The 23096-nt window shown below is 38.9% G+C and overlaps 2 protein-coding genes across 6 annotated transcripts in view; one reads left to right on the top strand and one right to left on the bottom strand.

Annotated features, from left to right (window-relative positions):
* Window positions 1-4483, top strand: part of spsb4a (splA/ryanodine receptor domain and SOCS box containing 4a) — a 69880-nt gene extending 65397 nt beyond the window's left edge. For all 4 annotated transcript variants that reach the window (XM_086171977.1, XM_086171978.1, XM_086171975.1 and 1 more), the window contains one exon: window positions 1739-4483. In XM_086171977.1, coding sequence (XP_086028103.1) covers window positions 1739-1866 — 128 coding nt within the window. In that variant the 3' untranslated portion in view covers window positions 1867-4483. The remainder of the gene's footprint in view (window positions 1-1738) is intronic.
* A 4698-nt stretch (window positions 4484-9181) lies between these two features.
* The window catches only part of clstn2a (calsyntenin 2a), a 114874-nt gene continuing 100959 nt past the window's right edge, over window positions 9182-23096 (bottom strand). Inside the window, exons 10-18 of one of the 2 annotated variants that reach the window (XM_086172085.1) lie at window positions 20352-20514; window positions 16491-16657; window positions 16115-16263; window positions 13417-13622; window positions 13061-13228; window positions 12248-12393; window positions 11757-11877; window positions 11215-11405; window positions 9182-11018 (exon numbers count right to left, since the gene is read on the bottom strand). In XM_086172085.1, the coding sequence (XP_086028211.1) occupies window positions 10806-11018; window positions 11215-11405; window positions 11757-11877; window positions 12248-12393; window positions 13061-13228; window positions 13417-13622; window positions 16115-16263; window positions 16491-16657; window positions 20352-20514 (1524 nt within the window). In that variant the 3' untranslated portion in view covers window positions 9182-10805. The remainder of the gene's footprint in view (window positions 11019-11214; window positions 11406-11756; window positions 11878-12247; window positions 12394-13060; window positions 13229-13416; window positions 13623-16114; window positions 16264-16490; window positions 16658-20351; window positions 20515-23096) is intronic. The other variant, XM_086172086.1, reaches the window with a different exon arrangement.

Genomic DNA, 23096 nt, shown 5'->3' with positions numbered 1-23096 from the left:
ATGGGGCCGGGGTCTCGGAAAGAGGCTCCCAGTGAGTTATTTCAGTCAGACCCCTCACTTTTCCTCCCCGCCGCCTCCTTTCCATGTGAATGACCGCCAGATCGTTGAACTGGTGGGGTTACATAGTTCAGAGGCTGCATGAGTTTATACAAGGCAGTCAGCCGTGCATTTGAGGAGGGGGTCAATGAATCACTGAGCTCTTTGTGATAAAATGGGCATTTCTTCTGATTCAACATAGCAGTATGGATTATTGATACCATTCAATATTCTTTAATCCCTCCGAATTCTGCTTTCAACAGTGATTTTTATACTTCTAAACCATAACGTCTTTTCACTTTCTGAGATTTCAATCTGACAGCCTTGAATTGCATATTGATGAATCAGGATATTGAACTATTTTTTTTGTTGTGTTGTTACCCTGCCATTGATTGTCATAAGATAATTATTGATGTATTTTTTTGTCGGTTTAGATGATTTGAGTCGGTGCACAGTCCACTCCGTTCAAAAACATAATCTCAAAAATACAGAATATGTCCTCATTTCTGTCACGCCGTACAGTCATACGACCGGAGAGTGAAGCAACACGGCCGAGACACTTCTTTTCTCGTCTTCCTCCTTCACCTCCTTCCTGCCCGCCTCGCCCTCGTGTTGCGTCCTGCAGCTTAGATCCCTTGTATCAGTTTCCTCCTCATCGATGAAGGTCAAGGGCTGACCAGAGTCTCCTGGGCCACCTGACTACAGATCTGGCTTTTACAGTATCTCTTCTTAAAGTCACAGCTTTTTATTTGTAGTTTCTTTTGAAAGAAAATAAAACATAATTAAACTAAAACATCACGAGGTCTACAAATATTATTATTCCATGCAATTAGGGACGTGATACTTTTGCAGTCTATGTATGTCAGATGCAGTACATAAGTTGTATGACGTGCCTGAGCAGTACTATAACCTTCTGTAAATCCCTGTGAGGTCTGGTCACGCCAAATAATACGAACATGAAAACACATTAGTTTGCTGTAGATAAAATCACATGAGGTCAAATTGACAGATGGCGTTCCCGTGGCTCAGTGATGTATGTGCGTATGTGCATGTGTGTGTGTGTGTGTGTGCGTGTGTGTAACCTTAAGGACAGGTGTCACTGTTGGCGTTTGGAGGAGGTGTAAATATTTTAAAGCGGGCAACTCTACCTCTGTGCGTCAGTCACTCATGCATGACAGATAATTATGTATAATGCATGGTCTGAAGGCCATGTGTGTGTTTATATATACATATGTATGGGTATACATTATAAACAATATATACTGCTCAAAAACATAAAGGGAACACTTGAACAACACAATGTAACGCCAAGTCAATCACACTTCTGTGAAATCATAGTGTCCACTCAGGAAGCAACACAGATTCATTTTGACTTGTTTTAAGGACATTACATCAAAGTTGGATCAGCCTGGAGTGTGTTTTTACACTTTAATTTTGAGTGTGATTCCTAATCCAGACCTCCATGGGTTAATACATTTGATTTCCATCGATCATTTTTGTGTGATTTTGTTGTCAGCACATTCAACTGTGTAAAGAGCAAAGTATTTCATAAGAATATTTCATTCATTTAGATCTAGGATGTGTTTTTTAAGTGTTCCCTTTATTTTTTTGAGCAGTGTATATATATATACTGTATATGAAACAAACTATGCCTGAAAAGGTGTTGACTGCCCACTAACCTCCCTTTGTTGTTGCCCCTCAGCCGAGCCCCTTCCCCTGATGGACCTGTGTCGGCGTGCCGCCCGGTTGGCGTTGGGTCGGGAGAGGCTCCAAGAGATCGAGAGCCTCCCTCTCCCGCAGTCCCTCAAAAATTACCTCCAGTACCAGTGAGCGTCACCAGCAGAGCCAACTGGGAGAACAAGGGCACGGACCACCGGACCGCCAGGCGTTTTCCGAGTGAGATGGATTCCTCGAAGGACGGACGGAAAGATGATCCGTCCAGACTTTCAGACTGAAGAAACAGACGCCACCAGCTTGTTTGGGATTTTGAGCTGCTTTTTCATTAATTTTTTGGACTCGAAATAAATTATTGATGACGGTTTCCCGTCAGTGTCTCAGTCATCCAGAGAAAAAAAAAAAAGCCCATCCTCTTATGGCGAAGCGTGCGCGGCGAAGGAGACGGCAGCAGGTCGGCCGTCGCCACCTAGTGATGGGAAAAGAGACCGTGCACAGAACGCACACTTATCCAATCCCTGGAGGCCTTTCTGACTTACAGTCAGTGATCATATCGTTGCTTCACCGGCGCAGGCAGGTGACGGGCTGCAGAGCTGAGAGGATATTAGCACAAATTCTTTTTGTATCGACCCCCCCGCGGCCGGCCCGGCCCAAAGCTCCCGCCGATGACAGAATAGCTCGCAACCTGAATTCCGAGTCCGAGCAAAGAAGTCAAACGGGTCAAAGGGACGTGATGATCGAGAAGTCCCTTTCAGACACATAACCCATCGGGAATAAAAATTCACGACGCAAGGAGGGACAGATATATAACCTTTATTTCGCCTCCAGGTCTTCAAATTTTGATTAGTGTCCCTCAGTCTGACGGGATAGAACATCCAGATTGATACAGGTGCACGTTGAGCCCATGTGCTGGGTTTTTAAAATAATTTAATCAAAGTGGCAAATTCAGGGCGACTGGTCTGATAGGTACTGTTGTTAGGTGTCACAAACTTCTCCCCCCTATAAAAGGACAGAGATCAAAATTTCCTTAAAAAATCGTAATTTCACAATCTATATCTTGTGTAGCCTCTGGAGATGGAGACAAAATTTTCTTCAGTGTCACCTCCTCAGAGGCCGAGTTCAGCCAGTTCCTCCAGTCTGGTTTTGAAAGATTTCGTGCTCCATTTTTAAAGACACACAAAATTGACTTTGCATTTAAAAAAAAAACTTCCTCTTCCGACTGGCTCCGTGTCTGAAAGGTTTTTTTTTTTTTTTTTATTAAAGTTTAAAGTTGCACTGATAACCCCTCCCTTACGGGACACTTCCTGTGTTCCGATGACAGTCGAGACCAAAGTATTTCACAGCGATCCGTAAAATGAACCTGTCTTTTTGGAGCTGAAGGTCGTGGCCCGTTGCGTGGAAGTCCCGCTGACATGCTATTGGCCGTCCACGGGCAGCGGGGGCGGGTGATATGAACCTTACCTGCTGTTGTAGCGCTGTAGCTCACCTGAACTGGGCCGCATCCGTCTTGCTCTGTTTTAGTGAGACCCCGAATCCTCTCACAAGGGGTCTGGAACCAACACATGAGGGAGAGGGAGACATGAGAGCATCGCCGACTGTGCAGCAGCAGAGCAGATGTGTTTTCATAACAGGATGCAGATGACCAACACACACACACACACACACACACACAAACACACAAGCATGCACACACACAAGCATGCACGCACGCACCCACGTACGGAGCCATATTTCCGCCAGGAAATTGCATTGACTTGGTTTTCTTTACTGGAGATTTTACACTAATCATAACCACTGCCTGTCCCAGATCAAATGCTGAGCATTTTTTTGGCTAATATTTTGATATTATGTTGATTTTAATTGCTGATATCATATCTTGATATGTATAGGACAGTTCACCTGAAGAAACACAGTAACTACAAGAGGTAAATGGAAATTGTGTATTATTGACAAACAGTTATTTTAATGGTTAATTTCCTGTTTTTTTGAGAAAAGCATTCAATATGATCAAGAAAAAATGTGTTAGTTTCCAACATTTTTATGATCATGGGTAAATGCCTCGAGCAATTCGGCACCTTTTAATCTCCTTTAAAAATTAGACTTTTTTTCTCTTTTTGTCATCAATGAATTACCATAGATTCCAAAATTAATTCACTCAAGTTTACTAAAATCTGCTCAAACTCAGTGAGTGGAGCAAAGGAAACCAGGACTTTGCCAGGACAGTTAGAAAAATTAAAAATAAAAAGTCCTGCTTTGTAGACAGATAGGTCTTCTCACAATATGAGTACAGACAGACAGACAGACACACACACACACACAATATTTACAAGCATACATGCACAGATGACCAATCATGTTTTGTTTTTTAAAAAAAGGTTTGAGTCATTTTTTTTTTTTAAATGTCTGAGTTTGTTTCAACATCATTACCATAAATAATATTATTGTGTGCGTGGATTCTGATGACAGTAGGAAGAGAATGCTGAGGATGAGGCTGTGTATTTATCACAAACTAGTTCAATGTTTTTTAAAGTGATCATTACGGTTACATTCAGGTAAAATAAACACAAAGATACTGGTGATGAAGGGAGAGAATCAAATGTTTGTTTCAGTGCTGCTTTTATTATTATTATTATTATTATTATTATTGAGGGCGGTGGTCGTACTTCCTGTTTCCATGGAGACCATTCAGACAATTAGTAGAATGTATGGACCGACAGTCCGGTTGAGACGTCGTCAACAGATATGAAATGTGAATAAAAGCCAAGTAAATGAATAAGTGGTATGGCTTTTTTTTTTCTGCAACATAACAGACACTCTGCGCATGTATGTGTGTGTGTGTGTGTGTTTGCCCCCCTCACAAAAAACAAAACAAAACAACAAACATCCACAGCTGAATTTTTCACAGGATTATGGAATGATGTACCACAGCGAAAGAGATTGAGACTCTTCAGGTGTTCTTGGTGTCTGAGGAAGCGTTGAATCTGCCAAGGAGCAAATTCAGGCTAAGTTTTTGGCTGCGGCCATTATTGTCAAGTATGCAGTTTCCACTTCAGGAAGTAAACAGCTGATTCAGAGCCAGAGAGCTATCGACGCACGAAGAGACTGAACATTGGACGAAGAAAGCAGGATGACGTGGGCCTCGACGTGGATGCGGGACTAATGTTTTTACAAGGCAACCATGATGTCCGCCCCAACCGGGAAAAGGTGTGACCACTGACCTGAACACACACACGTAATAAAATTATTATACACAATCCATCCTCATGAAAATAATCTAGATTCAGATGTGAAGGCTAGTAGAGTATTTTTCAACATTAATTCATGAAATTTAAATCTAAATTTTAGCACCTTGTTTTTTATAATATAATCATTTTTATTAATCCCTTGTGGAGATGAACCATGAGCAATTGGCCACTTCCACACATAAAGAAGAGCCAGGAATGTTCGATTCCAAAGACTATCGCTCTACCTCCTGTGCCGCACCACCTTCCTATAGATGATCAAGCGATTAGAGACTAATAGGTTTTGTTAAAAACAATCTAAAATATCTACATGTTACTGTGGGGCTGGTTTGAAAAAACTAAAATATGTAACTGACTGTGTCCACTCTGACTTGAATTGTTACAGCTACTGTATATATCTTGCAAATTCAGCCTTAGGCCTTCGCAGATGATACTGGATTGGATGGATGTATGGATGGATACGTAGCTGGATAATAAAAAAATATAATAGATAAAATATAATAAAATTATAATAAAAATAAATATAATAAAAAAAAGCTATGCCTTTATATTAAAACCTTTGTCTTAGTTCTCCTGTTCTCTCAATTTGAAGATCTATTTCAGTATTGAAAGGAATGTTTGATCAGTCATCATTTTTAAAAATCATTCATCAAAACATGAGGCATTACAGGAGAACCTTTTAAATGTTCCAGTCCAAATTATTTTTTGTCACTGTGACTTAAAATTTGTATCAAGGTTTATTTAGGAATTCTTGCTGTCTCTCTGTAGATCTTGTTTTAATATATTTGTTTAACAGTTTTCTTAACTTTGCACATGCAGTCCTTAAAATTGGCTTATAGATAGTTATTCTACTGTTAGGAGACATTGATTAAATATTTAAAAAAAGAACATCATTGAAGGCTTTGAGATAAGAATGCAGGCTAGAGTTGCAATTTGTGAAGTATCTATTTTTGCACAGGCAAACTGCAGTGTAGTAAAAACTAAAATTAAAATCATGGAGATGCAACAACAACTTTGGCATTTTTTTTTTATATATATATTTCAATGATGCTAGTTAATTGCAGGGACTCATTGCTTCAACACACAAATTTAAAAATGACTTAGCGTCACAGTGTTTTGCCATTAGGGACTATTGGGAAATAATTAATCTTTATTTTCCAAGGTGAAAACCATAAATATTACACTTGGGCCATGAATAAAACAAGTGTATGTTCAAATGTCACAGTCAATCATGACAGTCAGGTCACTTATGAAGATGTTTTAGAAGAGAATCAAAACATTAGAAACACTATTCTGTTTATACTCTGTAACAAAACCCTGCCATTAGGAAGGCGAGCAGACCTCATTGTGTATCGTATCATGTGTGTGTCATGAAACTGAGAATTAGATCAGCAGACTTGTTGATGCACACCATTCTGTTAGAGGTGTGTTGATGTGTTGAGTGTATCTGTATGCGCGTGTGTGTGTGTGTGTGTGAGTAGCAGTGAACACAGGATGTGGGTTCATTGTTGTCTGAGTGTCTTCTTTATACTGTTTGCTCTTGAAAGGAAAGCAACAACAACCTTATTCTGATGTGAGGCCAATGATTAATATTCAATTCTATATTTAGTTTATCTCTTTTTCAGCCACATAATGTGCATAAAAAAATACTAGGCGCTTTTAGAACAAACATAGAGGCTGAAAAAAGATTTTACCCTGGGGTTGATGGAACAAAATATAGGAACCTTGGGGGGAAAAAAAAACCAATACTGATTTACATGTTTTTAAAGGGCATTGACGAGTAAAACGCTAACAAAACTCAATAGCAATTAATTCTAGCTGGTGAGGTCCATTAGGCTGATATCGAACATGCGGGTTTCATCAGTAAAAGGCACATTAAGCCACTAATTAGCTTATAGTTTCCTCTGGGAGCCTCTGAGAGCAGAAAAGAACAGTCAGCAGTGTTGTGAGCCCTGGAGCCAGAGCAGTTCATCTGCAAGGGATCTGGACACTTAATAGATGTGCAGGCCGGCCAGCCGCAGGCCTTCCTGTTGTTCTTACATAAAATCAACTGAAATAGCACTCGTCCAGTGTTTTGTTTCTGTTTTTAAACATCAAGGTACAGTTGAGGTTGAGATCCAGCTCTAAATCCAGATCTCCTCGAAGTGACTGGATACATAACAACAGTGTGTTACGGAACACACCATCCAAGTTGTTTAAAAAAAAATAAAATAAAAAATGAAAGAATATCTTGGATATCTCTAGATTTGAAATAGTACCTTAACATATTAGTCTCATATTTTAAAACAGAAATTCAGTTCAATTCTTGATCAGCATTCCTATATTTGCCATTTGGAACTTTGACCAGCAGGGGGCGCTGAAGCTCTACTGGAGGAAGCTGCCTTTCCCATCCAGTTTCACGTTTAATAAAGACATGCCACTTTCCTCATGAGTTATACTTCTTTTTTGAAATGAATGATATTTAAATGTGGATATGCATTCATTTCATATTGGATACATTAAACATTACTTACTAAGACTCAACCGACTGCAGGTTCTGTGTCAGTGACACCGTCAGGCTTTATCTTTACCACTGTTTTTTTGAAGCCACTTGCAAAAAAAAAAAAAAAAAAGTTGCCAAGGTTTTTAGCACTTCGCAAATTCGTCTTTCCTGTGAGTGTAACTGACAAACAGCAGCTCCTTTTCTGATCTCATATATCATTGTATGATCAAGAACAATACTGACACAGGGCTCTCTGTTGGAAGTTAATAACTACAAATTGCCGGAAGCAGAAGTACTGATACAAGAAATTATATTACATTCAATCTTTCACTGAAACACTTTGGCTTTTGCTTCTAGTTTGGTCAGTCTTCTTCGAGACTATATATATTCTATCACGATAAAAAATATAATTTGTTTTGTATTAACATTGCAGTTTCCTTGCATGTTTGTTATCCAACCAGAGTGATAGTTCCTTCTTTAGTCGGTTAATTTGCAGGATTTCTTGAGTTTGAGAGGGAAGAAACTATGCACGATAATTCATTTTCATATTAAAAAAAACCTCCCACATCCTCCACTGACTCCATTAGGTCGATCTTGGTTGGGATCAGCTCGTTTCAAATGTCGAAGGGTGTTAATGCAGCTATTAACAATGATTAATTGAGGCCAAAAGGTTATACATCACATTTACCATTGTCCAGTACATCTAGCATTGCAGGAGTTTTCTTCTCTCTATAAAGGGTAATGTTGAAAACAACCCGGTTTGGAAGAGGCATTTTTCTCATTACATTTACAAATTAGGTTTGTTTTGGCTCTGAAATATTGTGTAACCTTAGTATTGTCAATAATTTGACCTACCCCTTCAGTTTGGTGTATAACTTAACACACAGCCATCCTCCAGCTCAAAAATGCTGAATTTAAGCATCCTGTGAACAATCTGAGTTGTTAATATTACAAACTCCCATTCCATGCCTCTGAAAGTGAAGGAGACGTATGATGAGTCTAAAACAATTCTTTATTGGTCAATATACAGAAAGCAGTGGGGTGACCATAAAGAGGGAGGAATCCCATTTTTTCTCCTTTTTTCTTTTTACAAAAAAGAAACATTTATATAAATAAGTGTGTTAAACATTTTTACAGGGTTTGTTGGTATGTAAAAGAATCATCTGTTCGGTCAGAAGCACAAGATAACAATGACATCACAACCAGGCCAGAAAAAAAAAATGGGTTGGAGAGATATGATGTGGACATAAATAAGTGAGACATTTGGACGTGATTAATGTAAGTAGAAGTGACAAAGTCAAAGCGATGTGCCATTTACTATCTGAAAACTTCAATGTTTTCTTACCGTCTTGTCATTTTCTATAATGTTAGCACAAGGCCAACTCATAATTACAGAAGTCTGGACTTCCTCTTGTATTTTTGTTAAACATGTGATGAAATGAATCAAACAGATTAATAGTCTCCCTGCGTCTTTCCACCAACAATTAAGCAACTGAGCAGAAATTAAGGTTTTTCACCCACTTTTAAAAGTCACTGCTCGCTACTGTGAGATTAAAGATCACACAACTGTAATGATATTTCTCTGTTTGGGTTTGATATTATAGAAAACCTGTGTTACAGGACAGGAATGGAGTTTTTAAAAAAAAACAAATGGTTGGATTAATGGTGGGCTGCGTAATGCAAGTTGCATTATGAGTAGTGTAGGACTCAGTTAAGGCTGGAGAATATAGGAAAAATGAGATTCATATTACTATTAGAGGAAATTTAATACACAGTCAAGCACATAATGTTTAAAATTACACAACTGCGTTATTTCGCCTTTGAACAAATTCAACACTTACATCACATCTTTTATCAACTTGATGCATTACGGGATGTTAAAAGTCACTCTGCTCGTCCGTCAGTTGTCCAGTTATTTTTCTGTTAATGAAAAGCGACAATGGGGAAAAAAATGGCTCTAACTCATTAACATTTGATGCAAATTTTCCATTAAACACACAGAATTAAAGATGCAAGTATACACTTCAATTTAAGCTGCTTGATTATAAATTCACCTTAATGGTGTGAAGGAGGCCGAATTAGAAACAAAAATGCTTTTGGACCCAAATTGCTTATTCATATTGACCAGCCCAAGATCCACAGTTTTTTGGGTACCAACAAATAGGCACTACATGTCAGGATGAATACATTTTCCAACTTGAAATCCTTGTTTTGTATCATGTGTGTGTGTGTGTGTGCTTGTGCGGCAGTGTTTGTTTTTTTAATGAGCCCATAATTGCATAGAGGGCTCCCTTTAATATGAAAGATAAGAAATACAGGATAGATAACATGACATCTCTATCATTTCACCTGCTGAAGAAAGAAACACAAATGCTCTAACTATAAACAGCAACAGCAGACGACAGTATGAATAGATACCAGGGGACATGGATGCAAACATTGTCTTTTGGTGTCCCACATTGTTTTACTTTTTCTATAATATTAGTAGCTAAGACAATTAAAGGTGGAAGAGAGTCAACAGTTTAACGCAGGATCAGAAATAGGGGATCTTTACTCTGCAGTGATCTGAGTGGAAATCAGATCAGGGGTGGGATGTCTATGATGAGAGACAAAGTTTGTCTCTTTTGCGGAAGAACACCACTGGAAAATGGAGATGACGACACAGAAAAGAAATGTTATTGCACAAATTCTACGATAATAATGTATGTTATACTACTTGTGTCATATGAAATTACACTAAACGACGCCAACGTTTCCTTTTCCTTTCCTCCCTTTAACTTAAAAACAAGCAGAACATATTAAAACAAAGTTTAGGGATACGTGGATAATTTTGGACACACATCGCAGCAACTCTTGCAGATGATCTGTTTAAAAAATAAACAATAAATAAATCTGACAAAGTTTTTGATTGCCAATATCAAATTAGGGGGAGACAATAGCACAATACGGTCATGTTTATGTAAAAAAATGAAGAGAAAATTGTGTTTTACGACCCGGTTCATGATTGTTAAATTTGAATTAGATTTTATCTCCGCAACTGCGCCTAATTCACCACACATAATGAGAGGACTGTGTTTACTTGGTGCTGATCATGTTTGGCTCTGCTTCAATGCCAGTAATACGAGTGAAAGTGTGTGTACTGTTCAGAAATTAACTCCCAGCCCTGTGGGAACGATTCAGTGATGCCGCTGTTCTTAATTTGTCCAGTAGAGGGAAATATCTAATTTAAGACGACGATACTTTCCATCAAGAAATGTAAGTTTATTTGTGGGCGTTCATTTTGTTTTGTGCGTGTGAAGTGTGTGTTGGTGTGAGTCAGAAAGACTGAGCGTGTGTGTGTGTGTGAGCGTGTTGTATCGATTTGTGCGCAGTTAGTACGTTGAAGAGGAACTGTCCCACTCCTGCTTCCTCTGCTTCGCCAATTTCCTCTCTTCTTCTTCTTCGTCGTCGTCCTCCTCTTCATCTTCGTCATCGCTGTTGTCTGACTCGTCACTCGACATTCCTCCCACCTTTTCTTCGTCCTCTTCCTCCTCCTCACGCTCGTTCTCCTTTGCCTCATCAAGTGCGTGAGCTCCTCGTATGTTCTAAGAAATCATGTGAGAAACAGATGTACTCTCCTCACTACAAAAATCTCTTCAAGACAGACACATAATGAAAAAAAAAACCTTACTCGCACACCGAGAGCAATATCCTTGAAAGAGAGAAGTAACTTTCCTCCATTCGGCCGTTCAGCTCGTCACATGGGACGGAAACAGGCAGATTAGAAATTCCCATTTTTACCTCCATCGGGTTTACTGTGATGGTCACCGCGGACTTCTCCCAGTCCAACTCAGGATCCTTGACCCCGTCCTCATCCTCTCTGGAGCTCTCCTGATGTGTGGTGTGGATCCTGTAGACGCCGATCACCACGATCACCACCAGGGCAGCGATGCAAACCACAATAACAACTGTGGCTGCAGGAGGAGCAGTTCCTGAATCATGAGAAATATTATAGCCAATGATATTGATATTGAATTATAGAACATGTTTTATTATACCTCACAGCACATCATGCTGTGTATTTTAATGTATTATGCCTTTCCTCTGGAGTCAGTGTTCGGATACTGTCTGTAAATAAATCCTGTAAATGACCATGAATGAATATTTCCATGTGAAATTAACTCAAGAAATCAATTCACAAAATAAATAGCACTGCGATATATATATACACAGAGCTGAATGAGACAGTGCCGAGGATGAACCACTTATAATTCCAAGTGTCTGGAAATACTGTTTTTCCAAGCATAAAATACTGGGAAGTATCTGTAGTTTCAGTGGCTTACCGGACATGTTTGAGTTGAAAGTGTGCAGCATGAGAGGGTGATGCACGGGTCTCAGATACTGAGGCTGAGCAGCCACATGATTGACGTGTTCCACAGGTGCTGAATGGTGCAGCACGTTGACCTGAGAAGACAGGACATGGCGCAGAAAGGCATTGACTAAAAGAACCCAACAGACCTTAGAGGGAGAGGCTCATTCAGACAACTTTATGATAAATTAAAAATCACATACGTAGCACTCTTCTACCTTTATGGAAGGCAAGGTACTTTATATTATTGCCTCATCACCTATTCACACTTGCTGCCACCACCTCATCAATTAGGGGTTTCAAGATCTTGCTCAAGGAGAATTCGGCTCAGTCTCTGGTGGGGGGTTCGATTTGATTTTTCTCACTAATATTTGGATGTATCGATTTACATCGGCATGCAAATGAAATAGCTCACAAAGGGAGGAGGGTAAAATGCATGCATGATGACCCGTGATTCACACTGACCTCCAAGTTGAACTCATTGCTGGTGTAACGGCCGTTGAGTTCAGAGCAGGTGACTCGAAATCTTCTTTCAGTCAGGCTGGCAGGTCGCCCATTCCTGTAGCGCACCTGCCTCAGAGCCTGCTCATAATGAGCCATTGAGTCCACACCTAATACACACACACACACACACACACACACACACACACACACACACACACACACACACACGGCCGCATGTACAAATGCTCACATATATACAAATCCATGTTACATTAGATTCTTGGTAATGATCAAGTATAACAAAGACTTGACAAAAATGGAAAAGATAAATAAAAAAAAATTAAATATCAGTCTGAAAAAAGTCAAGTGTCTATAGTTCCATAAATATCATATTTTGTTTGCTCGGTGATAGACTATTACTTCAAACACAACAAAAATTGACCAATTTGACTAATTGCCAAATTGCTGATGATTTTTTCAGGATTTTGGAGTAAAATAAAGCGTATTTACTAGAGATGCCCAAATAACAATTGAAATAGATAAGAAACAAATTAAAAGAAAACACGATTCGGTTTCCTGGGTGGAGAGAGTAATCAAGTAACACAATGAAGGATTTATGAAAAAATCATCAAATTAAACCACATGACAATATAATTATTGACAATAATATCAACAGAGACAAATACTTGCAGTGGCCCTGTAATGCTTTTGACAAGGTTCATTTATTGTTTTTGTTCATCTTAAAAAAAAAGTAAATTTGATATTCTTTGTGATTTCCCGCTGAGGAACATTAGTGGTCCCCACACCAGCTGCCCGTATATCAAATACACCCACCATAAATTGATATTCCAGAGGTGGAGTTGGTGGCATCCAGGTGTTTTCCAAGCAAAGCAGTGCGATGGATCTCCAGACTCTCTCTCTCTGGATTCAGTTCCTCTCCAATCACCAAGATGTCACAGTAGTCCAAGTTATGCATCACCTCGATCACACCTGGCCGGTGGGCTGGATGCACGGACACATAATCCAAAATACTAAGCACTCGTACATAAAGAGTGACAGTTGCATAATACTACGCTAAGCTAAAAATATCCTCATCAAGAGCAACATTTCTTCTTTAACAAGTATTTAAACTGACATTTCCTGCCAGAAAAGAACTGCATCCCAGCAGCACAGTCATTCTGCCCACTCACATCCACTGAAGCCATCTCCCTTCATTACTGTGCTTGTGATGTGAAGCTCTTTGAAGGGAGCCACACCCAGAGAAGCCCGCAGGTCACTAGCAGGTCTGACAAGTCGATTAGATCCCGAAACTGTGATTCTGGGTTCACTGGGAGGCAGAACCATAACCACTGCCTTGATGTCTGGGATGGGGAGACACGTGTCCTCCCCGAAACACCTGATCCACATACAGTCAAACAGAGGGACACACACAAACACAAACGCAGAGGAAGAGAAGAGCATCACCGAACTGGACATTCCGCTTGTGCTGATGTATTTGCATTTGCGTCCTGCTCTCATTTATATGCATCAGTCGTGTATTTTGTCACAAATAATTACCATGAAATCCTAAATAAAAGTCATATTTTCACTGTTCTGCATGGATGACTATTGCTCAAACCTACAAATTAAATGAGCAAGGACATGAAAACATAAGTGTGCCCATTAACATATGTACATATAGACGTCTAAGCAAAATTTGATAACTAATATTGATAAATCGTCCAGAGTCGGTTGTCAGCTGACCAGGCTAATTTGAAAATCTTTAGAGAAAAAAGAAGCCTTCATTTTCCCGCATTTAGTTTCACTGAAATAAAGTTTGTAGCAAATTCATATCAAATCCAAAACTGGTGATGAGGAAAAAAAAAAGATGGCATGATGTTTAGAGGCATGCATCAGTAAATCATTTTCTTATCACAGAGACAGATTTTTACAACATTCCATTTACAATAATACAAAATAATATTACCATATTAAAAAATGCAGTACACAGAGCATACTTTCTACAATATAAACCTTAAAAAAAACATAATACATACAGCAGAAAGGAACATATTGAATGAGTTTTTATATCAATTATTCCTGTTGATCATCAAACATGTGGAATGACAAAGACAACGGAAATAAAATAAGCTTCTGTAAAGATGCCGTGAAGCCGAAAAAGGGGCAAACAGCATATATTAGGTCAACTTAATATTTGATTTCATATTGATTTTCATATTTTACATAGTCAACATACTGAAACTGCAGAGACTAATGGTTGATTCATCACCTCCACAGAAGTGGAACTGTAAAGCGTTGAGTTACACAGGCCACCTTCAGCTGGCTTGGGTTTATTGACTTTTGCACATCATGCTGATGCCCTTGTTGCTCCACAAATGAACAGGCCCTTTCCTTCACAATACACAGGCAGGTGCACAAGCATGTCCTGATTTGCATACATGCAAATTACATAAAACCCCAAAATATACTTATGTTGAGCAGATGTAGGCCATGCGAGAGCACACGCACACACACACACACACAAACTGGTGCAAATGCAAAAAACAAAAACTGTAGAAGCATGCATTTAAGTACAAGCAAAGTTAGAACATTTTCATCAATAATTTATATTCATCATTTGGTGCAATTTAAATCCACCGCAAAAATCAAAAACATTCTTTAAAGATGCTGTCGAGGACTGAAAACCATTTTTATGATGCTTGAAATTTTTTTCCTTGCACAAGAGGACAAAGAGACAGTGTAGTGTTCTTGCGCAAAGACAGAATGACTGATTGATTTTTAGTTTGTCTCAACAAGAAGCAGAGGATCAGACCAAAAAAAAAAAAAAAAGGGAAAAAAAAGGGAAATAGTAATGAAAGCTTTTCAAACTTCAATATGTAAATGTCTGCTTATCCTTAATAGCCAGAGAGTCTGCTTGTTGTTTCATTGTTTATACACAAATGATCCACTGTCTCACTGCCTGCGGTACAAAGACATCAGACGACACATTCCTTCGAACATTTTCAAAGGCATTGATCCATTGATCTATGATTATTAGACCGCTTATTATAAATGCAAATTTCCCATGGTTTGTTTGAATAAACGGTACTGAATTTTCACACAGATTCTAGTTATAAAGTTTTGGTGGACAAAGTCATCAAAAATTGAAGCCTCCCATGAAAAGGATTTTCCACATCGCATTTGTGCACCTCCTGATGAGCTACTGAACATAAAAAGGGGGATATTTAACTTGCTGTTTTATTTTTATTTCTAGTTGGCACATCACATCTTCCAAGAGCACAGCTGGTAAGATGAATTACTACCATGCAGACACAACCTTTTAAAGTAAATAGGCAAATAGAGCCGCAAGGTATGTTCAAAAACACAAACTAACAGGAAACAGCTGTTGAATAGTTTCTGGAGGTGAAGAACATTTATCAAAGGATGTGGTACTTAGCACATAAGCACTTGTAATGTAATTTAATGTAATGATTCTTAACCGTATTTTGTATAAAAGTTAATGGAGTAGAACGTGTTGCAAATGTTTTATGGACAAATTGTCATTGGAACAAACTTTTACACTAGTTGACTGTGAAAATGGATGTCTCTAACAAGTGATCTTTTCGCCTGACCCCTTATTATGGCTCATTTATGAGCGAGCTTTGACCCGTCTGAATCTAATTTGAATATCAATGTGTGTCCACAAAAATATTTTCAAAGGGAAAGTGTAATTACAGGTTTGGGAGCACACTGCCCAGCTCTCCAAAAGCTCTTGGGTGTCCGTTAGATAAAGTGCTAATCATTAGACATAGATGTCTGTGCATGCACAGCCAGCTGTGGCCAAACATAAAAGTATGAAATCACGTGTTATGAAATATTGTGTAGGAGTTTATTTGTGGGAGCACTTACAGTACAGTGGTTGTGATGTGTAACCGCCGGAGGCCAGGTGTGGGGAACTGTCGAGAGTTGATGTAAGAGACCTTGGTCATGGCTGTATTGATGCTGTCCAAATCCTCGCCCTCCACCACAAGCACTGACTGTGCAGGGTTAAAATGGAACTAAAGAAAATAAATAAATCACCAAACAGATTTGTCTTTAACTAATTATGTATGAAAAATGAAAAACATTCCTGCTTATTAGTGTCACTTTAAAACCGGACACAGAGTCGTTATTCTTCGGTAGAAAGAGAGGTGCATGAAAAAGTACTGACAATCAAAGGCTGCTACCGTTGTATTTGTGTGTGTCTGTGTGTTGGGAAAAAAAAACTGTCACAATTTACACACACCTTAATGTCTTTAGCAAGACTTTCAAGGGAGTTAATATCAAGGCCTTCTTTGCAGGCCTGCAAACAGGAGATAACCTTCTGGGTTTCAATTCGGCCTGGTCGAATTGTCAGACCCGACAGGCTGCCATGGAAATACTGAGTGAACCTTGGAGTTGCTACCTCGCCACCTGATAGGGAGGAGACAAGAAAGGAGAGTGGGAAGTGAGGGTATTGGTGGCAAACAGATTGGAACTGGAAGTAACAACAACTGGGAGGAAAAAAACATCATATAACCACACACACACACACAATATGCAACCTTAAATGAAAGAAGAAAAATATATCATTGAAAAAATAATCTTGAATAAATCCTGCAATGCCCCATATTCTGACTCCATTCCTCTTCATCCTCTTCACCTCTAACTTCCGGTGCAACTCCGCTTCCTGCCACCTCCAGAACTTCTCTGACGACTCTTCCATCATTGGATGCATCAACGATGACAACAAGGAGGAGTTCAGAGGTCTAATTGCGAGTTATAATTCTGAGATGGATATTTGGTTGAGTGGTCACTTCTGACTTCCGACTACTGCTACTTCGGATCTTCGGTGACTGAATTGCACTTTTTGTAAATCGCTTTGGATTAAAGCGTCTGCCAAATGACTGTAATGTAATAATGTAATGTAATGAGTTTTGTTGAATAGAGCAACCAGAACCACTTCCTACTCAACATCTCCAAGACCAAGGAGGTGGTTGTGGAGTTCCGGAAGAGGAGACAGGTAAAAATCACTATAACTCTGCTGTCTTTCTTATCCTTGTTGGTCCCAGCCTGCACACATCCTATTTTTGTTTATTTATTTTATTCAATATATTTATATTGGTGGTTTTGTATTTTCAACCTTATTGTTCCTTTCTGTTGTCCCTTATTATCCCTGATGTTGTTGCTGCTGATGTCTATTTACTCATGGATGTCTTGCTATCTTCTGTCTCTATATTTATATGACTTTTTTTTTTTTTGACATTATAACTATTATGCTGCTGTGACAGAGGAATTTCCCCTATGGGGATCAACAAAGTTTATCTTATCTTACTCATATCTGTGGAAGACATAAGAGGACCAATTTAACAAAAATTCTGACATTTTTGCATTTCAACGGATTCCTCCGGGGACAGAAACTTAACAGGCTGCTAAGTTGTACTCCGAAAGTATTTACAAAAACAGTTTACGGTGAAAGGTACAATTAATACAACCGGAGCGTTCCTCAGCACAGACGGCTCTTGAATACTTCCTCTCTGTCTGGTATGATTACAAAACCAATGGCAACAGTGTGAAATAGTTGAAATATTACTTGAAACTACTCAAAAGTAGAGACCATTTTTAAATAAAATCAGATTTTCAAAACTGGGGAGTAAAAAAAAAAAAAAAAAAAAAAAAAATCACTGAAGTTCAGCATCTGAGCATTAAACTATATTCTGCAACTTCCTGTCAGGTTTTCACTTAATGTGACAAGAGAAAGAGGCAAAATGTGACAGATATACTTGGCCTGCAATGCTCTTTGACTGTCATGGAAAAATTACAGCCTTTCATAGAGAACAAATGGAAGGCAACCTTTGAGCGCAGTCTGCTTTCTCTAACTCTGATAGTGCATCAGTTCCTACAGGTTGTCTAGCTTACTGGAGAAAACCCTTCCCTTCATAGTGAGGTGCAATTGTCAGCAATGTCTTGTGCATTAAAAGTTAATAAATATCGAGTTACATGGCGGGAACGTCACACATTCTTTATTACCTGGACTTTTTGGAGGAGGGCTGGGGGATGATTTTGTAAAATCTATCAGATTCCATACTTTCCAAATTAGATATATCTGTTTTTGATGTCCTTCTTAGCCGTCTTAATAATTCACTGTTGAAATACATTTATAAGGTACATAAAAACTGGAGGCTTGAACATCACTCACTGCACATTTTTTTTTTTTTTGGGATGGAGGGAAGGCAGTCATTCTTAATTTAAAAGGTGTGAACAGAAACGGCTAAGGTCAAATGAAACATGTTGTTACTTTGATTTGTACAAGGTGGAGAAAAACGTTGTACATCCAAAGGAGAAAACTAGTAACTCCCTTTGTAAGCATTATAAAACTGACAGTGTGTTGAACAAGTTCCAGAACAAAATATCATCCACTCATCATTCAAAATTCATTGAGCAGACTGTTGAACTTGTTCCAGTCCTTGGGATAAGCATATTGAAAGTAGGGAAACTAATTGTTTGGCTACAGGCTGTGCAGACAACCACCGAGAGCATAATTTTTAACTTTCGGTGCATATCAGGTGTTTTACCTTGAGATTTTTCATATTTGGGTGCCACTAGACTTTGAAATATTTCACTAATATTCCTGATGTACACGGAATGAGAAAAGATCAAGCGCAGCTTATTCAGAGAAAAAAACAAAACAAAAACAGGACTACTAACAAACCATTTTCTTGTTAACCGTGCGGGGCAACATGTCTTTTTGCTGTCATTGCACTGATGTACGGTTTGAATGCCTTTCATTTAACATGTCTCTTCGTTATGATGTTGATTGTGGGGGGGAAAAGGGCTGGTGAAATGAAAGCCTCTGAAAGGCAATCTTGCTCACTAATGGCCTGCAAAGTTATCAGTTGCGGCTTAGTGAAGCTTAAAGCGGCTTCATTGGGATGTAATAGCTGGCAAAGTTGTCCTCCATTCACTCTTGCTAATCCTTCCTTCAGGGCTTTCTCTCACAATAAGAGGTTCATGGAAAGAGGAGGGCTGCTTGAAGCAAGGGTGAAAATGACGATGACAAAGAAAATTGCAATCAGGCAAAAGATTGGAGGAATTTGAAGGCAAATAAAAAGCAACCGTGATTGAAGCTTTTGAAGATTCTGATTATTGTTATGACCATGATTTAGACCGGCTTCAGAACAGATCGATGCATCTAATTCTGCACTCCTGTACTTTTTCCCCCAATAATTATTCTAGTCATAAACATGCAGCGGGGAAGCTCTTATTCATGCCAGTGTGATCACAGCTAGCTGTGTCTCTGCCGCTGGAACCGAGATGCAAAATTTCCTGTTTGATACTCTCTTGGCTCTTACTTCTCAATTTCAAAGAAACCCTTGCAGCCCAAAGGCATAAATCTAAATCTCTATTTATCTTAACTGGAATTCTCCTGCGTTCTCTCTCACTTTCCATGCCTCAAAAATATTTTTCTTCATTATTTAAGGCTTGCATTGAACAGCTATCTACATATACCTCATGCTGTAATTCTGTCCCCAATGCTGCCCTTGGCATATAACACAGTGATTTGGGGCCAAAAAGCACTTGCAATTCATACATATTCATCTGTTGGCCCTTAAAATTTGTGGATTAATGTCACAATGAGGCGGCAACAGCACCCGCAATTTAGACATACATTCATTCATTCATTGTCTTGTACCACTTGTCCTGCACTTAGGGTTTGGAGTGGGCCAAGAACCAATCTCATTTCAGACTGTCAATCACTGGACCACAGATGGAGACTTACCTCCCTTCTTTCCATGTGTCTGAGAAATTTGGATTCTTCAATTAACCTTCTGTTAACTTTTTTTTGTTTATGAAACAGAAAAGCAAAAGTATTCCTGCTACAAGGGAAACAACCGGTTCTGAGGCAATTGCAGAAAAGCGATAACATTTTATCTCCGAAATATAGCTTGTAAATAGCTCTCACGGCCCCAAGCTTACCAGAATGTTATTCCAAAATCACATACTATTGAAACTAATTGTGCGGGTACTTTAAAGAAGAAATACCCAAACACAATATTACAGCATTTTCATACCATTACTGTGTTTTCATGCATTGGTGCAGTCCAATCAGACTAAGAGACCCGCTGACCTTGCCAGCAGGCTCCCACCGTCAGCTGTGTATCAATCTTCAGGGCATGGATTGGCCAGTCATCAGTCACCAGATAGGGTTCATATGTCACACCGTCCACAAACAGCGTCACCGCAGGAAATTCCACATTGATCACATAATAGTGCCACTCTTTGTCACAGATCTGCGAGGGGGGAAAAAAGAGATAGCATAATTTATGGACAACAAGATCCAACCAAAACATTCTGTGATATGTCTGCCTGGTCAACCCATGAATGTGAAAATATCAGGTTTCAAATAGGACAGCCATGGAACTAGATTAGTTTGGCAACTACTTATTTCTGGGTAATTGTCAGGGGACACACTTTCCCATACAGAATGATGCGAAGGGATGCTGCTACTCCAACCATGTAATAAAATCTAAAGATGCATCCTTGTGAGTACGCTGCCTTTTAGCTTCGATAAAAAGCATAGACCATTCATGCCATTATCTCTGAATCATTTGTTTGGTATCCTCCGATTTCTCAAGCAGTTTAAAATTAAGAGGCTAAAGGCACAAGACGTTTGACAAACATTGCTGCCAAAATACCGTGAACCGCACAAATAATTTAAACCACAGACACTTTGACATGCAGACACACATCCTGTTCCTCGGCCCTGTCACTCGGCTCCGTAACAAGCGCCTATTTCAGCTGGTACAAGTAATACATCATTACATGTTTACCGCTTCAGTAGCATGGATTTGGAGTTGAGAGGTCAGATAAGATTAAAATCAAAGCAACTCAGTTGCTTTGATTAGGGCAGAGAAACACTGAATCTGACATGACTAAAAGAGGATTTCCTTTTTGGGAAGAACTCGTGTGCTCTAGTGACTTTGTTACTCTGATCAAAGACATGGTGGGGCAGAGGAACTGAAGAGGGAAAAGGCAAGCAGGTGTGGTGAGAGCCAGAAGTCTCTCTATGAATCACATGCTTTCATCATTTGGGAAGTAGAAAAAAAAAAAAAAAAGTTTCACACACGCACGCACGCACGTACGCACACACATGCACACACACACACACACACACATAAATCCATACAGTACATGCATCTTGTTTTGCAGAATTTACCATACGGAGTTGAGAATGGTGTCAATTATACTCATGTTTTGAACAAAATGACTTTGGGCAGTGTAGGTAATCTGCTTCTGTCCGTTAAAGGAATTTCCGATTTCTGTGGTTCACATAAAAATCCAAAAAAAAAAAAAAAAAAAAAAAGACTTTGAGGTTGAAGGCAAATCCATGGGGAAAATGAGATGTTTGTGTAGGTGCCACAAGTCAAAATAGAGAAATAATAAAAAAGATTTAAAAAAAAAAAAAAAGGAAAAATATTCAGAGAAATGTTTTAGGTAGATATTTTAAAATGTCTGAAACTTAGTCCTGTGAGCAGCTGAGCAGCAACATCTTGCCGTTTTCCCATTAGTGTGGAGCTAATAATTCAATTCCAGCCACTTGTTGAAGAAATAGAGACCATTTGACAGTTTTTCACTCCACACCTCAGCTTCTGTTCCACTAAAAGAAATTTGGGATAACCTTTGTCACTTACATTAAGAATTTATTTGAACCTAACATTTAATTTGAGTTGGACCTACATTTAATTCAGGATATGATACAGCATTTATAAGCACACCCACAGGGCTCTGTTACACTACTTTTTTGGGCAGAGCACACACACATCCCAGTGATATTTATTTCAGTAGAGTGGAATGGACGGTCACTCTTTACGAAGGTGACAGGGCAAAAATTCTCGCTGCCTGTCTCCGCCGAGAGCCACATAGGGACAAACTGTAAGCCTCTACACAACACAAACACATTGCATGATTTGATTGTGGTTGCTGTACATTGCATGGTCAGCAAAACTGCCTGTTTTCAGGTTATTGGAAAAAACATCTATATTTTGTAAAGCTTTTGGTGCAACTGATTGGTAGCATGGAAAAAGAAAGATTTTGCAAAAGCTAACGAATGCAATGTTCTTTTTTTTCCTAGCCCATGAATAGTAAAAGAAAAGAATAATCTCAGCATACCAAGACTGTGCCTCTAAAATGGCAGCAGTTTTTAGTTAATTGAGTTTAGATAAACTTAATGATAAACGCAGGATGGAATACTATTCCTCCTCCGGCTGAGGGTGAAGTGTACATTTGTACCATGCAGAATACTTTTTAACCATGAGTGTTTATGAAAATGGGAGAAATGGTAGTTTAACAGCGGCACATTTTGTGTTCTTGAAAAGATCATTGCACAAAAGTTTTTTTTCTTGGATCAGTCCTCCATTTTATTGTCCTAATGTGCTGCATCATATTGTTTGCAGCCACTGCGTGGCTTCTCACAAATAACAGCACGATCATAGTGGTGAATAGTAGCTGTTATTAACTATTCAAAGTCCACTGGAAATTTGTTGTGTCAATGCTATTTTTCAAATATCTTGTATAATATTATGGATCTTGCAGTTTGGAAAAAAAACTTTCTGAAAGCCAATTTTTTTTTGCAGAAGTCCACATAGGTGACCTAATTGGGAAAAACCTTTCCAAAAGTCACTTTGTGGAAATAGTCCTTTCTTACAGTTTTCTTTTTTTGACTACAAACTTTAGTGATGTAAGCTTTTGTAAATCTAACACTAATAAGCCCCTTCAAAGCTCAGTTTAATCCTTCGCACTATACTGGATCTGGATTTGAAGACTATTAATTGCCCTTTCTAGTTTTATTAAGAGTATATTGCTTCAATCATAT

The sequence above is a fragment of the Fistularia commersonii genome, chromosome 25 (assembly GCF_037954325.1).
Source record: "Fistularia commersonii isolate RoL2024-O1a breed Wild chromosome 25, RoL_Fcom_v1.0, whole genome shotgun sequence".
Classification (NCBI taxonomy): Eukaryota; Metazoa; Chordata; class Actinopteri; order Syngnathiformes; family Fistulariidae; genus Fistularia; species Fistularia commersonii.
Note: the sequence above shows the minus strand (reverse complement) of the source record. Positions and strands in the feature narration are given on the sequence as shown.